Consider the following 22,830-nt stretch of genomic DNA (forward strand, 5'->3'; position numbering starts at 1 on the left):
ACTGAACGTGGCCTACAGCACTGGACACTTGGACATTGCCCTGTTTGACTGGGCTTAATTCTGCACTGATTTAAGATGGAACATCACAGGCACTAAACATGCGTTAAGTATGACTGACACTTTGATGTATTCACCACAGTATTTAAAACACCTCCTTTTGTTTTTCTTGGATATTGTGTTTGTCATTGTCTTGGAGGCAGTGGTGAAATATTTTAATGTCTTTTCATAAATCTGTCAAAATCACTTTTGTATATTTGTCATTCGTCTTGAGAACAGCCCTGAAGACGACCATAAAGCCCCCTGATATGCAGGCTACCACCGCTGCAGACAAATCCCCTTAATGAGAAACGGTCCTATTAGTATATTTTGCGGTGACATCCATGAAGCCACTGCAACCCCACTGATATGCAGCTCACCACTACTACATCAAAACCCCCCAATGGGGCCCCTTCTGACTGAGGGCTAAAATGTCTCGCCTCAAAACCCAGAATGATCCAGATCCTTGTGTGACCTGTAAGTGGCAGTATTGAGTCATGGTTTCAGATCTGTAGAGGTGTCATGCTGCGTTTTTTTCATGCCCTTTGCGTCTTGTCAGGATCATTTTGTACATTTTTTGTGATGGGACCTGGCATTTCCGTTCACTATCAACCAAAGCCTTCTTGCACTCTGTTGTGGAAACATCTGCAGAGATGAAACCGCTGTATGGATGATCTAATGAAGCGATTACATTTGAGGGCTTCGGGTGTAAAGATGGTGAGGGTGGGGATGGATGGTGAGGTGCCCCAAGTAGCTTCTTTTCCTGGGGCCCCCCAGAGTCTAGGATCGCCTCTGATCATGATGGAAAACACTATATTGGCATATGTTATTATTATCGGATTACCTCTACACGTGTACCTCTGGGGTAGTATCAGATTATCTTTAGTTTAATAGTTGTTTTTTTCCTTTAATTCTTGCATTGTGCCGCACACAGTGCAGTGGTGTCGTGCTGCATGCAGCACCTTATCAATCTTTCATCCACCTGTTGGCGCACCTGACGTCGAACGGGCGGAGGACACGCACAGTGAGGATCAAATTGCGGAAGTGGTGGGAATGAATGACAGGTCTAGGTGGGTCACGATGTCATACGACCGAAATAAGGCCGGAAATAAGGTGGTTTTGCCTTCATAATAAAGGACACTTGCTCTAAAGTTAACTTTTGTTGTCGAGATCTTATATTTATTGTAATCTTATAGGATCATATGCATAAGAAATTGACTACATCCTGACAAATGCCCTGTAATTATGGAGTTTAATGCACATACATTTTAACTCATTGTAAATTGTGATAACGTTCTATTTAGTATGCCACTGTTACTGTGCTTGTCCATTTCAAAGTTTTCATTTTATGGAATAAAAATATCCCAAACACTGCTTTTCACAATTTATGAATATCTTAGTGTATTAAATGTTTCATTATTACAAGAGCTGTACTTTTGTTTTGAAATTCATGAGCGGAAGTGGTGCGATTATTTGGAGGAGATTGACATACGTGGTTGTAACTACAGTGTTGGTGCTTTCCACCAACTGACTGCTGTCGTGTGAAGGAGGGGGTCGGTTGAACCGGTCTTCTTTTAAAAAAATATATATTATTCTGGCGTGTTCCCCGTCACTGTACAGGTACGTTACTGTTTTGGAGCGGAAGCTATTCACGATAACCGACTGTCATGCTAACGCGGCTAGCGCTTTAGCAGCAGAGGCTCTTAGGCAGCGGGTTTGACAGCATCTGCAGGGTTAGCTGTGTTCGGTCAGTTGGCTAGCTTCTGGCTCATTTCACTGACTGCACCATCCGCTGTGGGAGTGTCTCGCTAACTTGTTCGTTAACTCTGCAATTTAGAACATGTCTCCACGGCGTCAGTGGGCCAAATATGGGAGTAAATAAATGGCAGTAACTTTCTGTGTAGTGTGAATAACTACAGTGTAAATAACGAGTCACCAGAATTATTAGCTCTTGCAAAACCCGACTTGTGACGATGTGAGTGTTTGTAAAAGTGATTCGCCGCCAGCTATTCTTACAGTTCACTTTACAAACATCTACAGACAGAGAGAACATGTAGGGATGTGACGATTAAAAAAAAAACCTCACGATATCGATGATACCGCGGTAACAAGTGCACGGTACGATATTCAATGCGATATTGTGATAAGTGAGATGAGACCTCTGATTGTTTGAGGCTCTGTATGTTCTTTTCCACTAAGCCTGGCCCACACTAGAGCATCATTGGCCAGATGTATGTCCCGATCTGGCCCTTCCGACAATCGTGGGTGTCTCCCGATTTAAGGCTGATTTGAACAGATTATCTGGCCGAATTATCCTGTAGTGTGAGGGGTTACAAGACGTCATAGGATGCATCAGATTCTTCTAAATTTCCAGGGTTCCTACACAGCATGGAAAAGGATGGAATTTAATTTGAGTAATTTCCAGGTCTGGATTATGGAAAAACGTTTGTGTTGTTTCCACACTATTACCTCACTTTCTAAAAGTAAATATATTAATATTTACAAATCAAAACAACAATAGCCTACCTGTAGATGATATGTAACTAATCAACCTGGCTGTAGAATGGTGTCGAGTTACCATGGTTACTGTTACTGTTACTGACTGTGATTCTCATTTATTTAATATTTTCCATTCATCCACCTATTGTCGACCACGATAGTGTGATGGGTCGATGCAAGTTTTCCGAGGGCTGGCTTCATGAATAATGAGTGAAGGATTTTAAAACCATTTATTTACATAATAAGCATCTAACAAAATGGTATTCAGATGGATGGAATTTTGAAATGGAAAATGTGTAGGAACTCTGAATTTCAAAATCACAAGTTTGAAATATGTTTGATATTTATGACTGAACAGTGATTGGGGCGTGAGCAGAACCCAACAATAACCAATGAGAGCGAGTTGAAAGTGGGAAAGGGATGTTGTGTACTTTTGTTTAGAACCTTAACTTGTAGGAGCCAATTTGATTCCATCTTCTCAGCCATGACTTCATCCACACTTTCTTACCACAAAACGTTGCACACACATCAGCTATTAACTGAGGCCTTCAACAGTCTGCCTCCAATGTCTTTTTATATATTCTGAAGTCACGTTAAATCACACGTGACTGAAGTTTCTTCCCAAATCCCTGGAATCGTTGGATTAAACACCAAGTGTGTGTGTGTCGTCCTGCGTCTAGTAGTCTGTGCTTTCTTAGGATTTAAACATTGAAAATCGGTTCCAAAGTCAGTTGTGCCTCTCAAGTCTTTTAAAATCAAGTCAGATTGATTTGAAAATCCTCAGGTGTGGGGCAGGTTTTAGGGTAGTTATGACATTAGAGTTTCCCACTCCAAACCATCACCACCAGGGGATAACAAAATGTACGGATACGGTATATGTGAAAACACAATTTTATGTTATCCGACAAGTGTTAGTGCTCATTTTACTTTAAGTAAATCTTTTTATTATGCCATGGCGTTCTCGCTTCCCTCAGCTCTGCTTCACTGCTGCTAAAGCAAAAGTTCAGTTTTTGCCTCGAAGTCTATCGTTTGATAGTCACAGTTTGAGATGGAATTGAGACACTTTTGTTGTTTTTGACTACACTGTTTGATCCCTGCTAACATGATTCAATGCTTCACAGTGAAGTAGTTTGTTCTCTGTTAATATTCATTTCTATATTAACACTTGCACACACACACAAACCCTCTTAGCCATGTCTCCATCGATACCCCTGCAAGAGATGATCCGGGCCATCAGGTCTGCCAGGACACAGTGTGAGGAGCGGGGTGTCATCCAGAGGGAGTGTGCAGCCATTCGGGCTCAGTTCAGACAGGCCGACAACGGGGCGCGATCGCACAACCTGGCCAAACTGCTCTACGTGCACATGTTGGGCTATCCTGCTCACTTTGGTCAGGTGAGAGGATTTTACTAATGCCTGTCATGGGTTTGCTTGGGTTAATGGGGTCCATTTAACAGGGTGAGAAGCTTCATGCGTGTTTGAACTGGGTTTAGTGCATTGCTGTATTGTTCTGAAATAAAACAACCTAAAGATCTGTGTGCTCAGGAAAAATTGAGCACACAATGGAACTGGGAATACATAGAGGGATGAGACAGCACGTTGTTGCTTTTTTTCTGGCTCAGACTTCCTTCTTCATCAGAACACTGTGAACTCCCACAAGCTAAGTCTTCAGCTTTGGGAGTTCATGTCAAAGTCCATGAGTCTACAAGGGCGGATGTTGAAAGTGGGCCACTGCATTGTGGTCCCCAGTTCCAATGCTGCTGAGCCTCATGTCCAACTGAGAATTCAACTTAACTTCAAATGAGTTGTTGCTATTCTTATTAGATGGAGTGCGTGAGGATGATCGCCAGCCCTCGCTACAGTGAGAAGCGCGTGGGATATCTGGGAGCCATGATGCTGCTGGATGAAAAGCAGGACGCCAGCCTGCTCATCACCAACTCCATCAAGAAGTAAGCACAACACAAACAATAATGAGCGTCATTTCGGCAGCGACAATTGAAATTGTATGGTGATATGGAGATAATATTTCAGTAATACCACCTTGTTTAGTAATATCCAGGGAATAGCCTGGTAATGAGCATAACTATAGGCTACCATCAGTGTTATACCTTAACATTAAAAGGTTTGGAAATAATAATAGGTAATTATGATGTTAAAATTCATCCTCTCTTATGTCCCACACACTGTCCACCGTTGACGCCGAGCTGTTATTTGGTTGCTACCATCAAAAACGATGGTATTATCATAGTATTTCTTAACCTACAAAAATGATTACCACATTATTATCATGTTATCACGGCAGTGTGATGTAAAATGTTGGGTTCCTAATTGGCAAGATTCAATGTCTGGTTACAGCTCTTCGGCTCTTTTGTGAATAAACAAATGTATTAAACCTATTGTGCCTCAAGAGGGCGCTCTGCAAAGTCTTTTTCATGGTCGATACAAACGCAACTGGAGCACGCACACCTTCCACCAATGCCCCTCAGTTTGAATCTGCCTCTGTATCAGGATCAAAATGTAATATTTCATCTGTCCAAAATCCACATTCCCTAAATATTTCATCCAAATACATCCTTTTGAGTTATGCTGCTTATTATATCGATCTGGTTGCTACACTTTCATGCAGCTTTCATTTTTTAATGTTCAAATCACAAGTCTGTGACAGTTAAAAGCAAGACTGGATTTTTGGGGCAGATTGCAATACAGATTTGGGGAATTAAAAACAAAACAGATATTGCTATTAACATCCATTATTATTATTATTTTTTGTTTTGTTTTTATAGTAGGAATACATCCTGTTTAACATAGCACAACACACATCACATAGTTTATCACTTTGAGAGGATTCTCATATGATTTTTGAAAACATTTTGAATTGTTGACATACCGCATGTTTATGGCTGTGTGTGTTTTCCAGTGACCTGTCTCACAGTAACCAGTACGTGCAGTCTCTGGCTCTGTGCACGCTCGCCTGTATGGGTTCAGCGGAGATGTGCCGAGATCTGGCACCAGAGATCGACAGGCTGCTCCGGGCCTCCAACTCCTATATTAAGAAGAAGGTGATGTCTTTGGATAATTTCAGGATAACTGCTAATTATTCATCAGAAATGATAAATTATTAGCATTGAATCCAGTGTTGTCATGAATGACTAGTTCTACATTAGTAGAGTGGAGTCTTACAGTTATATATTAGCCTCTTAAAACATCTTTATTATTTAATATTACATTTTTGGGTCAGAATAAATCTGCCTGAATCCTGTTAGTATCTTCTCAGTGTCGTTGTAACTCCACTCTCCGTTCAGGCTGCTCTGTGTGCTGTTCACATTGTGAGAAAAGTCCACGAGCTCGGCGAGCTTTTTGCCCCGGCAGCTCGGTCCCTCCTGACTGAAAAGAACCATGGTTAGTTGATCTTAATAACACCATACTTATCAATTACCCATTAACATTATTACTTCTTCTAAATCAAATTTTCCACTCAGGTGTTTTACACGGTGCTGTGGTCCTCATCACTGAGCTGTGCGAGCGCAATCCTGAGGCACTCGAGCGATTCAGGAAGGTAGCAGAGACGCTGCATGTCTTTTCATGATCTGTTGAGTTCGGTGTCAGAGCAACAGGTGCATTGTAATGTATGTGTGTGTGTTTGTGCTGTGTCTGTAGACGGTGCCAGATCTGGTGCAGATCATGAAAGGGCTGGTCATTTCCGGTTATTCTCCAGAACATGATGTGGCAGGAATCAGTGACCCCTTTCTACAGGTCAGTCACCTCTTATATACGATTCTGTTGTCCTTGAATTACTGACGTATATATTAACTTTGTTAGTTATTTAGTGTAGTAGAGGATTTATTAGCACTGTGTTTCACTTCTCTCAATAACTCGCTCACTTCTCAAATCAGTCTTTGTCTTTTTTTTGCCAATTTGGTCCAAAATAACCTTTTACTCCAGCCGTTTGATCTCTTTTTACTTCGTCAGGTTCGCATCTTGAGGTTGCTGAGAATCCTCGGACGCCACAGCGAAACAGCCAGCGATGCCATGAATGACCTTCTTGCTCAGGTGCAGCATTATGCTCTCTCACAAGTGTGCCCTTGCTGTGTTTTTTTTTTTTTTTTTTTAAACTTCTGTCGGTGATGTCATCATGTGGCTCCTAACATTTGGCTGAGATTCGGTTCATTGCGTTCATTATAGCATTCCTCTTGGGCATTTTGTGACAAACAAACCTCTGTAGAAGAGAGGACCACCTCTTAATGAAGAGAGACCCATGTCCCTGAGCATATACTCAAAATATAGGGTTATTCTTCACTTATTTCACTGACAGCAATTTTAATTAGTGCTCTACAACAGTACACTGACATATATGTTGTAAGGATTTATTTTAGGTTTGAAAAGTAATGAGTTATCTAACAGGAAAACACAAAATATTTGATTTCATCCTTTTCCCCCTCCCTTAAAATCACATGATCAAAAAATAACATTAAAGAGGGAAAACAAGCTTTACATAGAAAATATAATCGTAATTTAATAAATGATAATAACAACAACAGCAATAGTAATAGAGATAATGAAACAGCCTAAATCAATCATAACATCTCCACCCCCACCAACCAGGGAAGGACAAACATGTATAATGCATATAAATGGTACACATGAGATCAAATCTTTATAGCTAAAGCATTAATGCTGTCCACTAGCTCGAACCACAGCATAATCTTTTTCATTTGTGCTCTAGAAAGCTCCAGTTGTGCAGTGTCTCTGTAGAAAGAGAGCCATTTCCTCACAGACAGTGTATGAGGTGGTTTCCAATGACAAGCTATAATCCATTTAGCAGAGACCAGCTAAAAGGAGACTCTGAAAGCCTGACTCTGAGGCGTTGTTTGGTAAAGGCAGATACTGTGAATGAGGAATTGAACTCTCAGTAAATTTAGACATGATCTTTGTAGTATTTTCTCCAATTACTTTTGTCCTCCAAGCAGTGCCAGACCATGTGTAGAAAGGTGCCAGTGGTATTGTTGAGACAAATATACGATACTAACTTGAAAATGACTCAGTTCCTGTGTTCCAGACACTTAAAGACATTTAACTTTGTGTTTAAAAACAACCAAAAAATAAGTCAGGAAAAATATAAATGTTAATTTATCCAGAAATGACACAGACATTTAACCCTTATGTATTTGTGTGTGTGTGTGTGTGACTTATAGGTGGCGACCAACACTGACAGCACTAAGACTGTCGGCAACGCTGTGCTGTACGAGACCGTTCTCACGGTGCTGGACATCAAGTCAGAGAGCGGCCTCCGGGTGAGACACCAGACGCTCTTCTGAAAGACGCTGTGTTTGAGCTCGGCCAAAGTAGACTTTCATCGCCTTTTCAAGTATTGGCCGTAGTTCGCTATAAGCAAATTTGTTCCTGGTCCCATTTCGGACATGTCTTGAAAATTTCATCCAAATCCGTCTGTGACTTTTCGAGTTATGTTGCTAACTAACAAACTCTGGTGAAAACATATACCTCCTTGGCGGAGGTCAACAATGGCAAGATACCACACTATTACAGCACCACACAGCAACAACAAGGTTTCACAGCATTATATTTATGTATTGCTTTTGTTGAAGCCGACTATCGGATCACATACTCTGCTTTTATTAACCCTGTTAATACAGAGTGTGTAATAGTGTTGGGTCATGCTCACATACTTTATTTTGCTTGTGTCACAGGTTCTCGCCGTGAACATCCTGGGAAGATTTCTCCTGAACAACGACAGGAACATTCGGTCAGTCCTCCTCACTTTAATTCCTACTCTACTCACATTTCACGTTCTCTCTCTTATCTTCCTCTCTTTGTTTGCCATTTTACATTTTTCTATCCTTGCATAAGGTCAAACAGAGCTTGCTAAGCTCACTGTCGACAGACAGGGAGACCTCCCAACCTGCTGTTATCAGTCTGTTCTGTTCCCTCTAGAGCCACACCAGAAGGTTACTGTCTGGCTCGTCCTGCTGATTTCTCAGTTTTGGGCCGTGTCATTTTCCACCAGGCTGTGAGACGGCTTGTTAGAATTCTGTGGGGTTTTCTTTTGTTACAATTCTTTTTTTTTTTTTAGTTTTTTCTCCAGGGATCATGTGTTGAGGCAGGTCTGTCTGGTTTTCACCTTCAGGGCCCACAAGTCTCTCTGTGGCTGTGTGACACTAATGGGACTGGTTTATTCCTGTGGGAACTGCTCAGCTAGATACCATCTCTCCTGTGTGTTCACATTAATACTTGATCAGTTCATCAGACATTTCAAGTGGGCAGATACATTATTTATTTATGTGGTAGTGCTGGGAATGATAAGTCTAGTCCAGCACTTTGAATGAATCCTCATTTTTGGTGTAAAAGTACTCTGTTGTTTATATTTGTCTGTTCTTCATATTTGTCCAGGTATATTGCTATGATGTCCCTTCAGAAGATTGTAGGGACAGACCACAATGCAGTGCAGCGCCACCGGGGTACCATAGTGGACTGCCTGAAGGACCACGACGCGTCCGTCAAACGGTAACTTTCACTTGTTTCGAAAACCTGACCCTCCATCCCTCAGTGTGTTACAAGAATATTGTTTTACCTGCTTTCTGTTAAGGTAAACCACATGTACACAAACTTGGTAGCAATATAGTTTCCTGTACTGTTAATATGTCTATATTTAAGCTGTTTCGTTACTTTGTTCTTCAAAATGATATTCAAATACTAGAAAACTTTCAAATATTGTACCGTCAAGCACGGTAGCATTTTAAAAATGAACCAAGAAACCAACAGTGCTGGGATTTTTTTTTTTTTTTTTTTTTTAACATAATTTTTTGACATTTGCATGATTTTTGCTAATAAATTATCTATACTTGTACAATACCGTTCAAAAGTTTGGGGTCACTTATACAATTTTTTTGTGTTTTTCATTAAAAGTCACACTTTTATTCATCACAAGAGTTGCAAAATGAACAGAAAATACAGTCAAGACATTGACAAGATTAGAAATAATGATTTTTATTCAAACTTTAAACGTTGCTTTCGTCAAAGAACCAGCAAAAGTGTTTTCAGCTGTGCTAACATCATTGCACAAGGGTTTTCTAATCATCCAATAGCCACGATTAGCAAACACAATGTACCATTAGAACAATGTTTGCAGCTAGAATAGTCGTTTACCACATTTAAAATGTATAGAGTGCATTTCTGATTCATTTAATGTTATATTCATTGAAAAAGGTGGTTTTTCCTCAAAAATAAGGACATTCTAAGTGACCCCAAACTTTTGAACGGTAGTGTATATAATATGTAATGTAATAATGTACACGACTCGTGTAAATCGTGGCATAATATCTAATACTGCAGAACAGATTTGTGTCTACAATACCTCTCCTCCTGTCCCTGCAGCCGTGCATTGGAGCTATCCTTAGCTCTTGTGTCCGCGTCCAACATCCGCTCCATGATGAAGGAGCTGCTCCTCTTCCTCTCCTCCTGCCCGCCTGAGCTCAGAGCTCAAACTGCCAGTGGCATATTCAACGGCGCGGAAAGGTGAGTAAAGCTGCCGACACGTTCATGTGCACAAACAGGGTTGTGTTATGGACACACTCTGTCTGTCCACGCAAGCACACAGACGGGCATGTGCATGGATTTACTGTGCTCCATTGTGCCAAGCTGGGATTATATTTATACAAAAGGAAGAGATGACAATGTAACAACCACGTCACGATGAAATCATTGACCTATCATAAGGATTTTAAACTGTTATTTTAAAGGGGGGAAATGCGTAGTGTTGCTATAGGTGTTAAAGCTGTAAGAAAAGAGCGTGTGCTTCGTATAATGCTGTATGTGGCTCGATGTCTTTCTGTGTCTGTCTCCACTCTCAATCAGATCTCTGTCCATTTAGCAGCCACTGTGACAGTCAATAGCTTTCAGTGTTTTTGCTGTTTCTCACTCCAACCACTTAATGCACCTCTCTGTTTGTGTGTGAGTGTCTTTGTGTGTGCGCAGATGCAAATGTTTCTGTTTGTGTGTTAAAAAGCCCTTTTAATAAGTTAATAGTAGTGCATGGGGAAACTGTTAATATTTCACAAGATGCATAAAAATGCTGTATAACTCAAAAGTCCATTTTTGTTAAAAAAAAAGTAAGATGACGTTATTTAAGTGTGTTTTTGTGCCATTTTAAGAGTTTAAAGCAGATTTTTACAAATATGACATAAAGCAGTCATATCCATGTCTGTGTGTGTGTTTGCGAGTCACCCTCAAGCACCACTGAGTTAGCTGTGTGTGTGTGTGTGTGTGTGTCTCTGTCAGGTATGCACCCTCCCAGCGCTGGCACATTGACACCATCCTGCATGTCCTCACCACGGTAAATACAGACTGAGCCACTCACCCTGCTGCCTCTGACATGGGCTTCACACTTACAAATACTTTAACTTCGTCTGCTGCCATCATTAATCTGTCAGGCCTAAGTGCATAACAACAAAATGACTGTGCAAACCTTCAAACATGTCCTAAAAAGACTTCTGCAATTTTGCACTCTGGTAAAACCTTTCCTTTAGTTTTACCTCTCGATTTTGGCAAAAGACGAAATGTGCTGTAAAAGTTAATGCTTGCATTAATCCTTGTGTCTCAGTGGTGTCTTTAAAAATATGAGTACAAAGTCTAACGGTGGGGATGTGGCACAAATAAAGGGGTTCATCCATTTTTCTTAATATCAGTCGTAATGAACTGTAGGGGAAATCCCAAATACCGACACCAGCTGTTCAGCTAATGGATGTTTTGTTCATGTTGGTGATAGAGAGCTTGTGTGTGTGTGCATGTGTTTGACTTTGGTTTCCACTCTGCCAGGCAGGGGGTGACGTGAGAGATGAGACTGTGCCCAACCTGATCCAGCTCATCACCAACACTTCTGAACTGCACTGTTACACTGTCCACAAGCTGTATAGGGCTCTGCTCACTGACATCTCTCAGGTGTGTGTCCTCTATATCCTGGCTCTGAGAATCGCCAAGTTTGTTAACTTAACACATTAACTTCTGGTTAAATTCGGAGAAAAGACAAATCTAATGCGGTAAATAATGCACAATAATAAGTCATATTTTGCTCTGTGGGTTTGTATAGCAACCTCTGGTGCAGGTGGCCTGCTGGTGTATTGGAGAATATGGAGACCTGCTGTTGAAAGGAGAGTGCCAGGAGACTGAGCCTGCACAGGTACATCAAGCACAACTAATGTTCATTTACATTTTCATACGAATTATTGGTCTTGACTACTTAAAAATGCACTTCAGCTGTTATCCAAATTATTGCAGGGCCATAATGTACACAGGATTTCACTGGCAGATAAACAGTGTCATGAAGTTTCTCTAATGTCACGTGTCCTGATCAGGTCACTGAAGACGATGTCCTGGACAGCTTGGAAACAGTCCTACAGTCCCACATGTCGGCCCCAGCAACCAGAGGCTTTGCTCTCACCGCCACCATGAAACTGAGCACACGCATCACGGAAAATGTGGAGTAAGCATCGCTTTAAGTCACTCGCAACACACAGACACAGCATGTAATGAACAGCACGGTATGGTAACAGGCCACTGGGTTTTGGAAAGTTCTGTATGTCAATAGCTAACGTATGCTAACATAATTGCACAAGGGTTTTCTAATCATCCAATAGCCTTCTAACGCGATTAGCAAACACAATGTACAATTGGAACACTGGAAATGGGCCTCTATACACCTATGTACATATTCCATTAAAAACCAAACGTTTGCAGCTAGAATAGTCGTTTACCACATTAACAATGTATAGAGTGTATTTCTGATTAATTTAATTATTCATTGAAAAAAGTGCTTTTCCTTCAAAAATAAGGACATTTCTAAGTGACCCCAAACTTTTGAAAAGTAGTAGTATATTTTTTAGACTTTATTTCGAGGTCAGACTAAAGTGTGAGTGAGAGAGCGTGGAACAACAAACCCAGAATCCGACACACATTTCAGCACTCCGCCTTCATTAGGCAAATGGTATGTGACACTGAGAAGCCATCTTGAATAGGAGTAGCTGTGTGGCTGTTCACTGATGCGTGTGCAGATCTGAAGACACTCGCTCGCTTTATCCTCCACATGAGGGTCGTGGGGGAGCTGGAACCAATCCCCGCTGACATAGGGCGAAAGGCGGGGTCACACTTTGGACAGAGCGCCAGTCCATTGAGCAAGGCAAACGTACAGAGACAAACAACTATTCACTCTCACAATCATACTGTGGGTGTCCAATTTACCTCTGCATGTTTTTGGACTGTGGGAGGAAACCAGAGAACCTGGATAAAAAAAAAACACACCCACGCACGGGGAAAACATGCCAACTGCACACAGTAAAGGCCTGGATTTGAACTGGTGGCCTTCTTGCTGTGAGGCAACAGTGCCACTTGGCCACCATGTGGCAGTCAACATAAAATTACATATTGTGACGCTCCTAACTCCCCCCTCTGTCTTTTCTCCACCGTCTCCAGTCGGATCCGAAGCATTGTCAGCATCTATGGCAGCTGTATCGATGTGGAGCTCCAGCAGAGGGCAGTTGAATACAATGCTCTGTTCAGAAAATATGACCACATGAGGTACGCAAAGCAGCTCGATGAAGAAGTTAATATTTGCTGTTCTTTAAACGCAGTATACATGTTCAAAGAATCCTCTGACGTAGGGTTGTTTTGACTTATTGTATGGTTACACCTGAATCTGTTTTCGAGCCCATGTAAAGCTGAGATGCTCCTTCTCTCTACAGAGCAGCAGTGCTGGAGAGGATGCCTGTAATTGAAAAGAACTCCTTAGGTCAAACCAACGGAGAGTTTGGAGGGGAAGCCATAAAGGCGGTCCAGCCAGCCACAGTGAAAACGGGAGAGCCACCGCTGCCACTGCAACCTGCTAATCAGGTACATCATGATTACATAAAAATAACTGCTGTTTTGTTTCTCCACGTCTTTCTTGAGGACGTCATTTGTTGCTTTTTAGAGTTGTACCGAGAACCTTTGAGGTCTTGTCAGTTTTCATCTGTGTTCAGACATAAACAGTTTTAGTTTAGTTTATTAGGATCCACCATTAGCTACGAGTTGCAGCAGCTAAAATGATCATCATGTTGTACGATGATCGTAGATGAGACACGGGACACATGCACACACGACATCATTGATGTCAAAAGTCATATACTGTTTTAACAACACTTTAAATTACGTTGGGCTGTTTTCTTTTGATTTTAATACCACATATTACAGATTAAAATGTTTTACATGTATTTATCTTGATGTGGTGTGTGATCTTTATCTTCAGGTGTGTGATCTTCTGGACCTGCTGGGCGGCTCTGACGAGCCTCTGCAGCCCAGTTCAGTGCAGAGCGGCACGGCATCAGGACTGTCCGTCAACAACAGCAGCACTGCAGGAGGAGACCTCCTGGATCTGCTGGGAGGGTTTGAACCGACGCCCGCTGCACCAGGTCTGACACATACACACATACACAAGTAGAGCCTGACAGGTTGAAAGAAAAATAATTATTATAATACCAAGTTGTTGTTGTTGTTTTACGTTAGCTCCTGCAGTGACAGTGTATGAGAAAGACGGTGTGAATTTGACACTACTGTGTGAGAAACAGTCAGACTCGGGCATGATGGTCACACTCACAGCCTCCAACTCCAATGACTCGGACATCAGCAGCTTCACCCTGCAAGCCGCCGTACCTAAGGTTTGTTCTCCGTCACACCTTCTATGTGACTCATCATCAATTTCCATTTATCTTGTGTGAGGCACTACTAAGAGGAGAAGTCTCTTTATATCATGTATATTCAGCTGTAGAAAGGTATTGGGCATGTGTTTGTATTTGTGTTAAGGTTGGAGCTTGGACAGATTTATGTTGGCTGGTTGACTGGTCAAGTTTAGGATTTGTTCTGGTCGAAGAGGAGGGGCTTACATTCTTCCTTCGTTTTTTTAAGGCCAAACACTTATGGAATAGACAACTTTTTAGATAAAACGTATTATGGCGTTAAATCTGATTTCACAGTATAACGGTGACAGAAAAACAACAACCCACCACATGTATATTGATCCCCTAAAAAGGCTGGGTAATATTTGAAGCATGCATCTGTGTGTGTCTGCCTGGTTTAAATATCCTCCACCCATTTCCCCGGTGGGGTGACCCTACTTCAACCCCAACCACACATGCTTCCTGTAGCACAACACCTCCCTATCCCGTCAGTGGTGAGACCTTGTTTTGGTCGAAAAAGACAACGTAGAGCTTTGAAAACCACCAGTACCCACACATGTACAATTCAAACGTGCTGAAAGAATTACAAAAGATTACAATTACTAGAAGTGAAAGTTGTCTGTCGCCTCTTTAATATATCACCAGCAGTTTCTTGGTCTTCAGTCAAACTTTTCTTGCACTCATGAGCTCAGCATGTGTCACAACTCGGTGTCGGCTCTGTTGTCGGGTCAGCGTTTAAGGGTCTGCCATTTTCTCTGTGTATCGTGAGGAACAACACGAATGTGTCCTGAGCGTTGGACTTCAAAGTTGTATTTGATCTCCCTGCAGAGTGTCCAATTACACATGAAGGCCCCCAGTGGGGACTTCCTCCCTGCGAGAGGCGCAGCTAAGGTGACCCAGATGGTGGTCCTCAACAACCCAAACAAGGTGGGTTGCAAAGACTGTAGTCACACTCACACACACATATACAAAGCTACTGCTCATGTAATCTTACTTTATGTAATTGAAGTGAAATTATCGGCTTGATTCTTTACATCTGAATAACTGTTGTGTTTAATTTAAAACAAAAAAAACATCCGTAACTGCCAAATGAAGCCGTTTTCCTGCTCCAGGTCTCATTTTTAACTCTCATCTCAGATGAAAGGTACATGAGAACTACACTTCTGCACCTCCTCTGGTCTCACTTTACAGCCTTGCAACTAAACCTTTAACATGATGGGAGGCTTTGGCCAATCACATGACAGGGCAGTTTCACAAGAGACGGGCCCATCTGTTCAGGCTGCTCAAGAAACGTAGCACTGCAAGATGCCAGTCTCCTAAACTACATATTTAAGGATTCGTGGAAGGCTAGGAAAATGAAATTATTTTTATTTGTATGCAGTTATGCGCTTATACCAACATACTTATGGGTAGTATATATTCAAATTTCTATCAATAAAATCTCCTAAATGTTGCACACTCGTTTGTGTTTACATGCATGTTAAAAGTCCGATTTTAGTCGGACTTAGACAATAATTCTGTTTTCTTAGTGTCTCGATGTCTACAGTCAATCTAAGCACATACTATATATCTAGGTATGTTAGTCTGATAAAGACTAGCTCGATTTTAGTCAGACTAAGAAAATAATTCTGCTTTCTTAGTGTCTCAATGTCTCCAGTCAGACTTAAGCATATACTACAGTATATATTATCTAGGTATGTTAGTCTGATTAAGACTAGCTCAAATTTAGTCGGACTAACGTGTTTACATGTCATTAAGAAAACAGAATTATTGTCTTAGTCTGACTAAAATCGTACTTTTAACATGCATGTAAATGCAAACGAGTGTGTTACATTTAAGAGATTTTAAAGGTAGATATGTTAGTTTGATTAAGAACAGCTCGATTTTAGTCGGACTAAAATAATTCTGTTTTCTTAGTGTATCTAGGTGGCGTTAGTCTGATTAAGATGAGCTAAATTTCAGTCGAACCAACATGTTTACATGACATTAAGAAAAGAGAGTTATTGTCTTAGTCTGTTAAAATCAGACTTTTAACATGCATGTAGATGCAAAAGAGTGTGTAACATTTAAGAGATTTTAAAGATTTGACCCTGAAGTAGAAGTAGACGATTTATAAACTGCAGTAAATAATGCGGCGGTGGCAGCGTCTTTCACACCACAACACTATCCATCTCAGCGGCTATCTCTTTTTTCGCTGTTTTTTTTCTGTGACGTTAAAGGTCAACAGGAAACTGATTCAATTCGCGCTAGCTTATAGAGAGATACAGCACCCACAACGGAGGCAGACGTACGCGGCCAATAAATTGATTTTCTCCTCCACATGTAAAGGCAAGTAGTCCGATTTTCTGAGCTCATCACACCTACTTCACGTCATCTCGTCTGTATTTCCCCTCCAGGTGAATCTGAAGATGAGGGTCCGCATATCTTACAGCAGCCAAGGGTCAGCCCGTCAGGATACAGTCCAGATTGACTCTTTCCCAGGAGTCTGACCGCTGTTAGTCGCTGCAGCTGGACTACGACATCACTGCGGATGAGTCAGCAGGCGTCGCCCGAACTGACAGCCTGCTGTAAAAACTGAAAGCTGCTCTTTCTCGAACGCCCAGGTTTTTTGTTTTTTTTCCCTCTTTCTTGTTTTTTATTAGGGCAGAGAAACACTGGTTCTTTCACGGGACATCACAGCCTGGTGTAAGGAGCCTCGGTTTTTCTTCTCTCCTGGAGCTGAAGTATTAATGTGATTAATGACACAAGCTTTGGAATATTCAGGTAAAACATGGAAATCATAATAAAACTTGACGTTTCTAGTACATTTTCGGCAACAACTGTCCATATAAATATTATTTATCGCCTAGTGTTTCTACTTCTGTTTACTGTATTCAGAATGGTTCCATTCATATAGTTAAATACTTAATATGGCTTCTGTCCAACAGTATAACTCCAAACAACACCATGTGCAAACTCCAGCACGGTGAGTTCTCACTGTTCCTGTTTACCTCGTCCTTCTTCGCCTTAATTGAAAAGCAGCTCAACACTAATTACGACTCACGTGAAGTTCTTTCATCCCAAACACTTGATTTTATTTGGAGAAGACTAAAACAAAGCCACGTGTCATGATTTCTCAGTGCATCCAATTCATAATTTTTCCCCTTGTGCCTTTAACCACCTCAAATATTTAGGTTTTCTAAAAAATAATAATAATAATGTAGTTTTATCTTTTCCTGACCATTGTTCATTGTACAGACTCCACATGAAGTTGATTTATTTTCTGGAGAATATTAAGTGACGCAATGAGAACGGGACGGGGCATGATGCCGTTTCCAAGATGTACATTTTCGACGTTAAGTAAATAACACTTTATTGTAGAGGAACAGTAAAGAAGTGGGCTGTCAGACATTCAATTTGAAGAAAGTATGTTAGTTATGTTATCACTTTAAAACCAGAGACTGAACTTAAGCAGCGGTGTCCTAAATCCGCTCAGTGCAATCAGAGTTTGAGATCTAAAATGCACAGATATCACCAGGTTAAAGGGTTATACCAACTGTTTGTATTGTCTCTGACTCTTCAGTCTCATGTAATTTTCTACATAAAAAAAAAGTTTTCAGAATCCTCAGTGATCTGTCTCTGTGTCATTGCTCAGCGTGTGTGTGTGTCTATATTCGAGGACAAAGGTTAAATTAACTTCAGCATTTATTCACAAGGGAAAAAAGAGTTCTCACACTGTCTCTTGTACTGCATGGGTGCCTGCATCAACTGATCAAACTCAGAAAGCCAATGAAATTTTACAAAAAGAGATAGACATTAGAATAAGAACATCCTTTCGTGTTGGTTTTTGTTTGTTTGCGACGGCCCTGGGGAGCGTGGGATTTCAAATCTCCGTGTTGGAGCACGGTCAGGCGGTGACAGTGACACCTCGACTGTTGGCACTCGGCTGGCCACACGATAGCGGTGACTCATAACAAGGACAAAGGGCGTGTGCTGGCCGGACTGTTGACCGCTGAGCCTCCTCTTAGCGCCAACACGAGATGAAGCACTGAGCCTCCCTGGATCTTGTAGTCTGCAGCTGTCTTCTCATCATTCCTGACGACAAAACGACACATTATCCACCACAACAAGGTCACCGGGCATCTACGTCACTGCAACAGTGAGATAAATGTCACTCACATCTGTTTTCCACTGTAGATGAGTCTTTGTTGCTGTGGAGGGATCCCTTCCTTCTCCTCTACCCTTTCTTTGATTCGCTCCACCTTGATGTACACAAACGAAGGACACACAATGCAGTGATTTGGGAGTTAAAAAGTAGTTTGATTATATTTTTTTGACTCTTTGTTATGGGGACATTTTATTTAATGTACTCACTTTATCTGTGGGCTCAATGTCGATCTCTATTTCTTTTCCAGTGAGAGTCTGAAAAACCAGAACAACGTAATCACATCAGCCACAGCTCAGGTTTGTTTGAGCAAGAGAGCAAACGTTGCACTACACGACTGCAATATATTGATTATCAAAAACTTGTGGTAATATCGGTGGTTATTATTATTATTATTGGTGGACTGCATATTGTTATGCATCGTGGGGTGATGATTCTCACCTCGAGTAGGATCCGTGCCTACCACAGGGATGGAACGAAATACAATATTACCATGCACCATGACTAATATCACCCACAATAGGTCAATTGTGGTGACTTTCCATTGTGGCTTGAATATGAAAGCATCGTTCAGTCTGGTTCTGACAGAGATTTCTTCCTGTTGAGTTTATGCTCTCCACTGATGCCCAGTGTTTGCTCAATCGGTGAATTATTGGGTTTATCTGCTCTCTATAACGTTGTCTATGTACAATGCCTTGAGATAATGCATGTTGTGATTTGGCGCTATACAAATACAATTGAATTAAATTGACAATTTCTTTTAAATATTCTCAAAAATGATGTACCTGTTTTGGTAACGTAAGCAACGTCACGTTAGTAACGTTTTATTGACATAAACGCATTTCGACCCTATACAAAACCGGTCCATGAATAAGCTCATTTCACTCGGGTGTTTACGTTTTAGTCAGTACAGGGTTACAAGTATGACCCATGGATCATGATGATAATAAGAAACGGGTAGCTTTATGTGATCCTGATCCAAAGACCGTTGTAAAATAAAGCTGTTGATCACAAAACGTAGATACACTACGAATATAATGTGAAGTGGCCTGAAGAAAACTAGCGAGCCGGTCAGTGGTGCTAGCGGACTGCTAAACAACAGCAGACGCGGGAAGGGAAACGTTCTCTCGTTCGTAAAAAGGCGGTCTTACCTTTACTTTGATCAACATGATGAATAAATGGTGGTTTACAAGTGACAAAGGTATCAAATGTTTAATCTCCAAAATACGCAGTGAACTTGCGAACGACAACCAGCTTGTGGCTAGCTTGAGTTTACTTCCTGTGTAGCACGCTAAACGTTCCGGATGTCACGGCGGCGACGGGTTGAAAAAATGAGTTCCATTTTCTTTAATAAAAACATAAAAAACGTTGTTGTTTTTTTACTTTGATGCATTAATATGTAAACAACTTTTAGTGCTGAACTCTGACTGGGGAATTACATTTTGTAAATAAAATATCAAACCGTTAAAGTAGGACAAATTTAGAGTTAAAAGCTACAATAATTCTATATACTATAATATCTATATTAATCGTCAACTATTTTGATAATCGATTAATTGGTTTGAGTGTAATTTAAAATTATTTAAACAAGCTTTCTGATTTCTCTGATTCTTCAATGTGTTTATTTGCTCCTATACAATAAAGAATTCTCGAAGACATTCGAGAACATCAGTCAACATTTTTTTTTCCTGCCATCTTTATGTACCAAACAAGTACTTGTTTAGTTGCAGCTCTACTATATTCAATGTTGTTAAGTATATTATGTAAGTATCATTGAAATGCAGATACATCAAAGACCACATTTACTTAAAAAAGTGTCAGGAAGGTTATGTTAAACAACAAGAATGCAAAAAAACAAACAAAAAATAACATCCCAGCTTTTTTTACACAGATGTTGACCGTTACGCTGATTAGCCAGGAAGTCTATAAAGCACCCCACTTCCAGGTTGCCTTTGATTATCAATCATGGTGACTCATCTGTGCTTGGGTGTGGTAATCCTGGCTGTTTTTGCTGTCACTTATGCAGGTATATCTATTCTTTTTTTTTTTTTGGCACCCTTAGTGACGCACACTTTTAACATTTATGCCTACAGAAAACATTAACGTGAGGATTCGTTCGCAGAGATCGACGTGGTCTGTGAAAAAGACTCTGTGAAAATCAAATGGAAGATCAATGCAGAGTTGGTGCCGTACGCAGCTCGTCTCTTCCTGGGGAACTGCATGGCGTCTGACCTGAACGTTCTGCCCACCGGCGAGGCGGTAGCACAGTTTGACTACACGTTTACGGACTGCAAGTTTAAAAAACTGGTAAATAAATGTGTTTTTGTTCGTTAAAAAGATCCATTTTGTCCACTGAGGTTATTGAACCGTCTTTTCTACTCCACAGATTAAAGGGAAACACATTAAATATAAAAATGAACTGACGTACAGGCCGCAACGAAAGACGAAACCTGCGTCTTTTGTTTATCCCATTGAGTGTGTTCAAAAAAGGTAGGTTTTTCTGAGTAGGTTAAATAGAATTTCAAAAGTGAAAATCTTTAATGAGGAACTTTCCGGTCATATTTCAGGCCTGAGACGTGGATCCCTCCGTTCCTGACCCCCGGCTCTGGCATTTCTGCAGGCCGAAGTGGGTTGGTCATCCACATGTCCCTACTCAATGGTGAGTCCTATAATGCTGGCAAATGCAACACAAGCTTATTTCAAATATGTATTCTGAGCCTCTCCTTTAAAAAAAAAAAACATATCATCCTACAGAGCAATTAACAGGTGTGGCCGAGACCAATGTAATCCCCCTGGGTGCTTTCATGCCAATATGGGCGGCAGTGGAGCAGAAATCCCATCAACCTCTGCTCCTGCTCATGGAGGAATGTGTGGCAGCCTCTACACCAGAGCTGCAGCTCGGCAGCCAGGTTTACCCCATCATTACCAATAAAGGGTAGGTTTCAAATGCAGGTTAGTAGTTGTGATTGGACCGAAAGAGAAGCTGTATTGCTAATCTGAGATTTAAATCTTTATTTTTTTTTTCAGATGCCTCTTAGAAAGCAAGAAGGGAAACTCCAGGTTCCTTCGTCGCTACCACTCATCTGCCATCGTCCTCTACCTGCAGTCATTTAAATTTAATCTTGGAGAGGAGGTGAGGGCGGGGGGGGGAAATGGCTGGAAATGGCTGGAAATGGCTGGAAATGGCTGGAAATGGCTGGATTAAATATTGTTGCAACAAAAGCATATTGACCGCCCCTTCCTGTGCTCCTCAGGTGTACATTCACTGTAAGCTGGTCGTATGGGATCCTGAGGTTTTTGATGAGAGCAAGAAAGCCTGCCATTATGTCAAAGAAAGTGGGAGGTAACTCGTGTTTGGGTCTTCAAAACATTTCCGTTTTATGCACAACATCCATGAAGGCAGTGTGCTGCAACCCGATATTGTTGCTCTTTCCTCAGCTGGGAGCTACTGGACGACCCCATTCAGAGCTCCCTCTGTAGCTGCTGCGATTCAACCTGCAAGTCCCGTTCCAGAAGAGGACTTGAATGGGGTATCGTTTAATGTCAACTTTGGATATTTATATATTGAACTCTCCTTTAAAAATCGGCTGTCGCTAATTACATCTGCATTGTTTCCCAGAATCTCATGACCAGAGTCAGGCACATTCTGTACTGGGACCTCTGATCATAGTGGATCACAACGATAAACCAGCGGCCTCATCAGTCTCTCAGGTATAATAATTAACATGTTTTTGTGTCCTGGACTTCCTGTAAAACGCTTTTCTTCCACAGGATGTTCTCGTCTGAACAGATGGAGACATGTTGATGATCCTGCACAACAGAAGGACGTTGTACCTGATCAAACAGTTCTCCATCCTGATCTGTTTGTGTTCTGATGTGCAATAAAACTGGCTTAAACTTCTGTTATGATTTTGTCATTTAGTCCTTTTAAAAAAAAACAACAACTTTGTCCTCTTTATGCTGCCATTAAACCAACAAATGCACAGGATACTTGTTGATACTTCGACTTCCGGATCAGTTTAAGGTCGATCATGGACAAAGACCTAAGATGCAGCTGCAACTTAATATATTGCTGTTTAACGTTATTTAAAGTAAATTAAATACTGAACACCTTCTCAAAGCCACATCTCGGGCTTAAGCTGTCACTCTCGCAGACGTGGTCAGTGCCGCGAGAGATTGATCCGTTCAGTTGGTTTGACAAATCATGAAGTCTGTAGTGTATATAAAAAGAAATGTGAGGGGAAAAATGGAAATCTGTTAAAACCAGTCGATGTCTTTTCAAAATCGACTGTGAACATTGTGTAGTGTCCAGTCTTGTATAAGGTACCTTTAAAGGGGTACTTGAGTGTTTTCTTACCAGAAAATGACTTTGGGTGAAGTTGAAGTCACTTTTTATCAGAGGTGGAAAAAGTACTAAAATATTGTACTCAAGTAA

The 22,830-nt window shown here is 41.1% G+C and overlaps 3 protein-coding genes across 4 annotated transcripts; 2 read left to right on the forward strand and 1 right to left on the reverse strand.

Moving 5' to 3' along the window:
• Positions 1-3,728: 3,728 nt before the first annotated feature.
• ap1g2 (adaptor related protein complex 1 subunit gamma 2) lies at positions 3,729-16,860 on the forward strand (the record flags this gene model as incomplete). The annotated part of the gene is made up of 21 exons (XM_083890560.1): positions 3,729-3,929; positions 4,359-4,483; positions 5,452-5,593; positions 5,837-5,933; positions 6,014-6,090; positions 6,192-6,287; positions 6,504-6,584; positions 7,727-7,825; positions 8,240-8,295; positions 8,940-9,053; positions 9,924-10,064; positions 10,827-10,881; positions 11,364-11,486; positions 11,635-11,724; positions 11,900-12,027; positions 13,014-13,118; positions 13,283-13,430; positions 13,825-13,987; positions 14,082-14,233; positions 15,080-15,178; positions 16,648-16,860. 21 exons carry the CDS (start codon positions 3,729-3,731, stop codon positions 16,738-16,740), a joined length of 2,385 nt encoding a protein of 794 aa, XP_083746686.1. The 3' UTR covers positions 16,741-16,860.
• A 550-nt stretch (positions 16,861-17,410) lies between these two features.
• On the reverse strand, positions 17,411-19,679 carry nedd8l (NEDD8 ubiquitin like modifier, like). The gene is made up of 4 exons (XM_083890563.1): positions 19,547-19,679; positions 18,605-18,652; positions 18,410-18,492; positions 17,411-18,325 (listed from the first exon to the last, which is right to left on the reverse strand). Exons 1-4 carry the CDS (start codon positions 19,562-19,564, stop codon positions 18,199-18,201), a joined length of 276 nt encoding a protein of 91 aa, XP_083746689.1. The 5' UTR covers positions 19,565-19,679; the 3' UTR covers positions 17,411-18,198.
• Positions 18,266-22,296, forward strand: LOC310928090 (zona pellucida sperm-binding protein 3-like). Of its 2 annotated transcripts, none has more exons than XM_083890562.1 (11): positions 18,266-18,389; positions 18,646-18,694; positions 20,489-20,702; positions 20,782-20,885; positions 20,963-21,054; positions 21,150-21,330; positions 21,423-21,528; positions 21,650-21,738; positions 21,834-21,925; positions 22,015-22,106; positions 22,167-22,296. In XM_083890562.1, exons 3-11 carry the CDS (start codon positions 20,616-20,618, stop codon positions 22,179-22,181), a joined length of 858 nt encoding a protein of 285 aa, XP_083746688.1. In that variant the 5' UTR covers positions 18,266-18,389; positions 18,646-18,694; positions 20,489-20,615; the 3' UTR covers positions 22,182-22,296. The 2 variants fall into 2 exon arrangements, with proteins under 2 accessions (XP_083746688.1, XP_083746687.1); XM_083890561.1 differs by lacking the exon at positions 18,266-18,389 and adding an exon at positions 18,426-18,544.
• The last annotated feature ends 534 nt before the right edge of the window (positions 22,297-22,830 follow it).

This window comes from Microchirus variegatus (assembly GCF_963457635.1).
Source record: "Microchirus variegatus genome assembly, chromosome: 5".
Taxonomy (NCBI): Eukaryota; Metazoa; Chordata; class Actinopteri; order Pleuronectiformes; family Soleidae; genus Microchirus; species Microchirus variegatus.

Excerpts from the sequence above, each read along its gene's own strand:
- LOC310928090 (XM_083890562.1), top strand. The coding sequence starts at position 20,616 with ATGGCGTCTGACCTGAACGTTCTGCCCACCGGCGAGGCGGTAGCACAG. Across the intron at positions 21,055-21,149 it reads CCACATGTCCCTACTCAATG|AGCAATTAACAGGTGTGGCC; the intron begins GTGAGTCCTATA and ends ATCATCCTACAG. Across the intron at positions 21,926-22,014 it reads CAGAAGAGGACTTGAATGGG|AATCTCATGACCAGAGTCAG; the intron begins GTATCGTTTAAT and ends ATTGTTTCCCAG.
- nedd8l (XM_083890563.1), bottom strand. Across the intron at positions 18,493-18,604 it reads ACATTGAGCCCACAGATAAA|GTGGAGCGAATCAAAGAAAG; the intron begins GTGAGTACATTA and ends GTGTACATCAAG. Across the intron at positions 18,326-18,409 it reads ATCTACAGTGGAAAACAGAT|GAATGATGAGAAGACAGCTG; the intron begins GTGAGTGACATT and ends TTTTGTCGTCAG.